Source organism: Apteryx rowi, unplaced genomic scaffold, assembly GCF_003343035.1.
Source record: "Apteryx rowi isolate R43461 unplaced genomic scaffold, aptRow1 scaffold_657, whole genome shotgun sequence".
Lineage (NCBI taxonomy): Eukaryota > Metazoa > Chordata > Aves > Apterygiformes > Apterygidae > Apteryx > Apteryx rowi.
Window position 1 is genome coordinate 242,025 of NW_020450935.1, and position 3,577 is coordinate 245,601.

The 3,577-nt window shown below is 46.8% G+C and overlaps 1 protein-coding gene across 1 annotated transcript; it reads right to left on the reverse strand.

The window, feature by feature from the left end:
* Nucleotides 1-535: 535 nt before the first annotated feature.
* Nucleotides 536-3,228, reverse strand: LOC112975212 (methyltransferase-like protein 7A). The gene is made up of 2 exons (XM_026084970.1): nt 2,686-3,228; nt 536-889 (listed from the first exon to the last, which is right to left on the reverse strand). The coding sequence occupies exons 1-2, from the start codon at nt 3,178-3,180 to the stop codon at nt 653-655; spliced, it is 732 nt and encodes a 243-aa protein (XP_025940755.1). The 5' UTR covers nt 3,181-3,228; the 3' UTR covers nt 536-652.
* Between the last annotated feature and the right edge of the window lie 349 nt (nt 3,229-3,577).

Consider the following 3,577-nt stretch of genomic DNA (forward strand, 5'->3'; position numbering starts at 1 on the left):
TTCTTGCTTCGTAGGTTGTAAGTTAAATCTAGGCTGATAGCATTAGCATCTAATGGCCGGTGAAAGCTCTGTGTAGTGAACTGGTGCTCTAATGGGCACTTCCCTGAATAAACAGTCCAGTAAGGGAGGACTCAACTGGCATGGGAGAATGAACGCCGGCTCCTAGCGGTATTTTGTAATGGGAAGACTGAAAGAAAAAGGCTTGTACTGATGCTGTATCTATTATGTATGTGTCCTGAATCTGAAATCTTAAAGGTTGAGTAATAGTCTCTGCTATTAGAAGGACGTTAGCTCTCTGTATTTGTTGGCACAGATCTGTTCCCTTTCTTCCCTCTTCCCTTTCTCAACTCTGAGATGGTGACTCCTCCTTTATTTTGCATTGCACTGAAATGCGTTCTCTGGTTTTGTTTCCAATCTGCTTGGTCCTTGTGCCACAGCTCTATTTAAGAGCTCCATCCAGCAAATGGAAGAATGTGATTCCCCGTTTGAACGAGCTATGGATGCTCACAAAGTTTTTCATGTTTTTATTCTGGGTACTTAGCTGCTGTACATGGGTTTACTGTAAGGCTACTACGCAGTGAAAAATACTTTATAAAAAGTGTGAAAGGAGCTGCCGAAGGGACGTTCTGTGTCCTGCAGCGCTCGTGGTCATTTATTTTACTGCATATCCAATGATATGAGGACTGGTAGGAATCCAGCGGGGTGCGACATGTATGCGCCTCAAGTTCAGTTCTGAGAAGTTAGTTTTCTCCAGGTTCTTCTGTGTGTCTCTGCTCAAGGAACACCCGTCTCCAAAACACTTCCAGGCTGGGTCACAGACCCTTTGCCAAAAGTAGGTCCAACTGGAATGATCTGCAGCCACATGCTCCAAAAAGTAAAATGCTCCACCCTGTAAAACAATGCCATAAAAAACTATAAAAAGGACTTAGGAACTTTCACCTCTGTACGTAGAATTTTATTATTTACTTTTTAGCGAACAGGCTGCCTTTTTTCACCTCTCTGGAGACTGGCCTCCTTTCCTAGAGATTATGCATGATGGATTCATGTTCGTTTTGAGTAGTGAAGCCTCTGTAACTGCCTCCCATTCAATCTGTGTAGAAGGTAGTGGGTTTTACTGGATGATTACTTATTTACTGGATGATTATTTATTTATTTGCAGCTTATAATTCTGCAAGAGGCAGTATGGTCTGGTGGTTGGGAATTGCTGTCACAGGGTATTTATCTCTGCCCCAGCTACCTTGCATGATCTTGGACAAGCCACTTAACTTCCCTGGGTTTCAGTTCTCATCAGTAAAATGTGAATAAACAAGTTGCTTACTCTCCGTCCCAGCAATTAAAAGAGCTAATTTCTTAATGTTTGTGAAGCATGTGAGATAGCTGTTAGCAAGCAGAAATCAAATGTCCCAGATGAGAGAGAGAGAGGCTACAGCGGGTAGGTACAGCATGTAATAGTTTGTTCTTTGTCAGTCTTGTGAACCCTGCCAGTGTTTAACTGGGTCTTTTGCCACATCCAATTCGATGCCTTTCAGTGTTGATAAACAACAGATAAAAGGCAAATCTAGTAATGTAAGCAAGCCTTTTCGTAACAGTAAAGGCTGTCTAATGGATCCACATACAGAAGTCAAGGACGCTGAGCTGGTATTTCCCTCCCCTTCTTAGTGGAGAGTGTTGGGTATGATCTTATTGCCTTATCTTATTGCCTCTTCCCTAGTTTTGCTTTGTAGGAGTGTACAAGGTTACCTTGAGGAATGAAGTGGGGTTTTAGCCACATCCAGGGACGAAGTCTTATTTACACAGGAAGGACCAGTTACATAGATTTAACCCAACCCATGCAGACTTGATTTGYCTTAAGTTTAATTTAAACCCTTCCCCGGTTATTCTGAGATAACTGGTGGAAAAAAAGTATTGTTGTAGTGGAAGAGAGGCATATAAATATGTGGGAATGTGGGGTTTTACAAGTGTCACCTTAGATTATAATGAAAATACCTGGTCAGATGCTTAAGGTCTAAAGGTGAGAGCAGTTGCTAGTGAATGCACAGGGCAACTATAAACTGAAATGCTTGTTAATCTTTTGCCTGTGTTAGAATTCGCATCCCTCCCTGCTTCTCTCCCTTTGTGCCCCTCATGTCCACCGTTTTCTTGCAGTAACCCTCATTCTGTACTGCTCTGCTCCTGCTCCTCCCGGCCCCCGGGACCTCCTCAGAGTTTTGGTCTGGGGGTTTTGCAGGCTGCCCAGCTGCGAGTACAGGAGCCGGGGTGCCCTGTTGGAGTAGCTGTCTCTCGATTGCCCCAGCAGTCAGCGCCGCCTTGCAGGTGCTCCAGGCCTTCTGCACGCTTGGCAGCACCCTGGCCAGGTGCTAAGGAGGGAGCRGGAAAGCAGGATGAACTAGTTCTTCCATCTGCAGGTGAAGCAGCCCAAAGAAATTACTTGCGAGTGGTACGCTGTGCAGACCTGATTCTGTTGCATCTGAGTGGTACGAGATACAGTAGGATGGATGCTCTCTCTTGTGATCACGGAAGGGTCTACAGGTATCTACAGCACAGTAAGGAGTGAAGGAGTTGGCAGCCCTTCTCTAATGGGCAAGATTACAAGAGAGAAAGAAAGAGGATTTGGCAGGGGAAAGGAAATCAGAAGTGAGAGCAGGATCATTCCCTGCCTCCCTCCCTCGCCCTGCCCCAGCTTACCAGCCTGAGCACTCGCAAAACTTCTTTCAGGACTTTGTTGACGTCGGTTACAGAGCACAACACTAAGGTGCACACCACTACGTCCATGGTGCCATCCGATATCTGATGCAGATTCTCCCCAGAAGCAACCACCGAATGTTCAAGGTGGAGGTGTGGGTTCTCCGAGAGGCTCTTGAGGAGGAACTGTTGGAAATTGGGATTAGGATCGGTGCATGTAAGCYGGCAGCCTGGTGGGTAGAACTGGAAATTGGGGCCGGTGCCTGTGCCAATTTCCAACAACCTGAGCTGGCCTGAAGGGCCGGCAAATTTTCTTAAGTTGCTGAACAGCTCTTGTTTCTGCTTGTAGACCTTACGGTTGTAGATTGGTGCAAACTTGGCCATGATATATGGAAAAACTTTCTTGTAGAAGGAGTCCCATAAACCCACATAGGCAAGTATATATGCGGGCAAGATGACGAGCTGAACGCATCTCTGGAGGCAGGAGATGAGGCCCATGGGTGCAGAGACCCCGAGCACAGCGCGGCGTGAAGGCCGTGCCGGCAGCCCGCGCTACAGGTCCTTCTGGTGCCGGTCGCCAGCGCTACCTCTGAACCGGATGTGTCTGTCTTTCCTCCTGGCCACCCTCCAAACTCCGTCTTAAAGTGACAGTGCGTCACCGCTTCAGCGGCACAAAACTGCTGGAAACGTCTGAAAAGGGAGGGGAAAGCCAGACGTGCGGAGCATTCTTGCTTCACGTAACACGTGTAAGGCTATAGTTACTGCAAGTGTGAAGTGGTTTTGAATTTCTGCCTGTGTATTAAGGACGTACTTAAACATTTAACTGGGTGGAATCTGAGTGCTCAGATCCTGTCTGGTTTGAGCCTGGAGCCTGGGAGAAGCAACTGTTTCAACC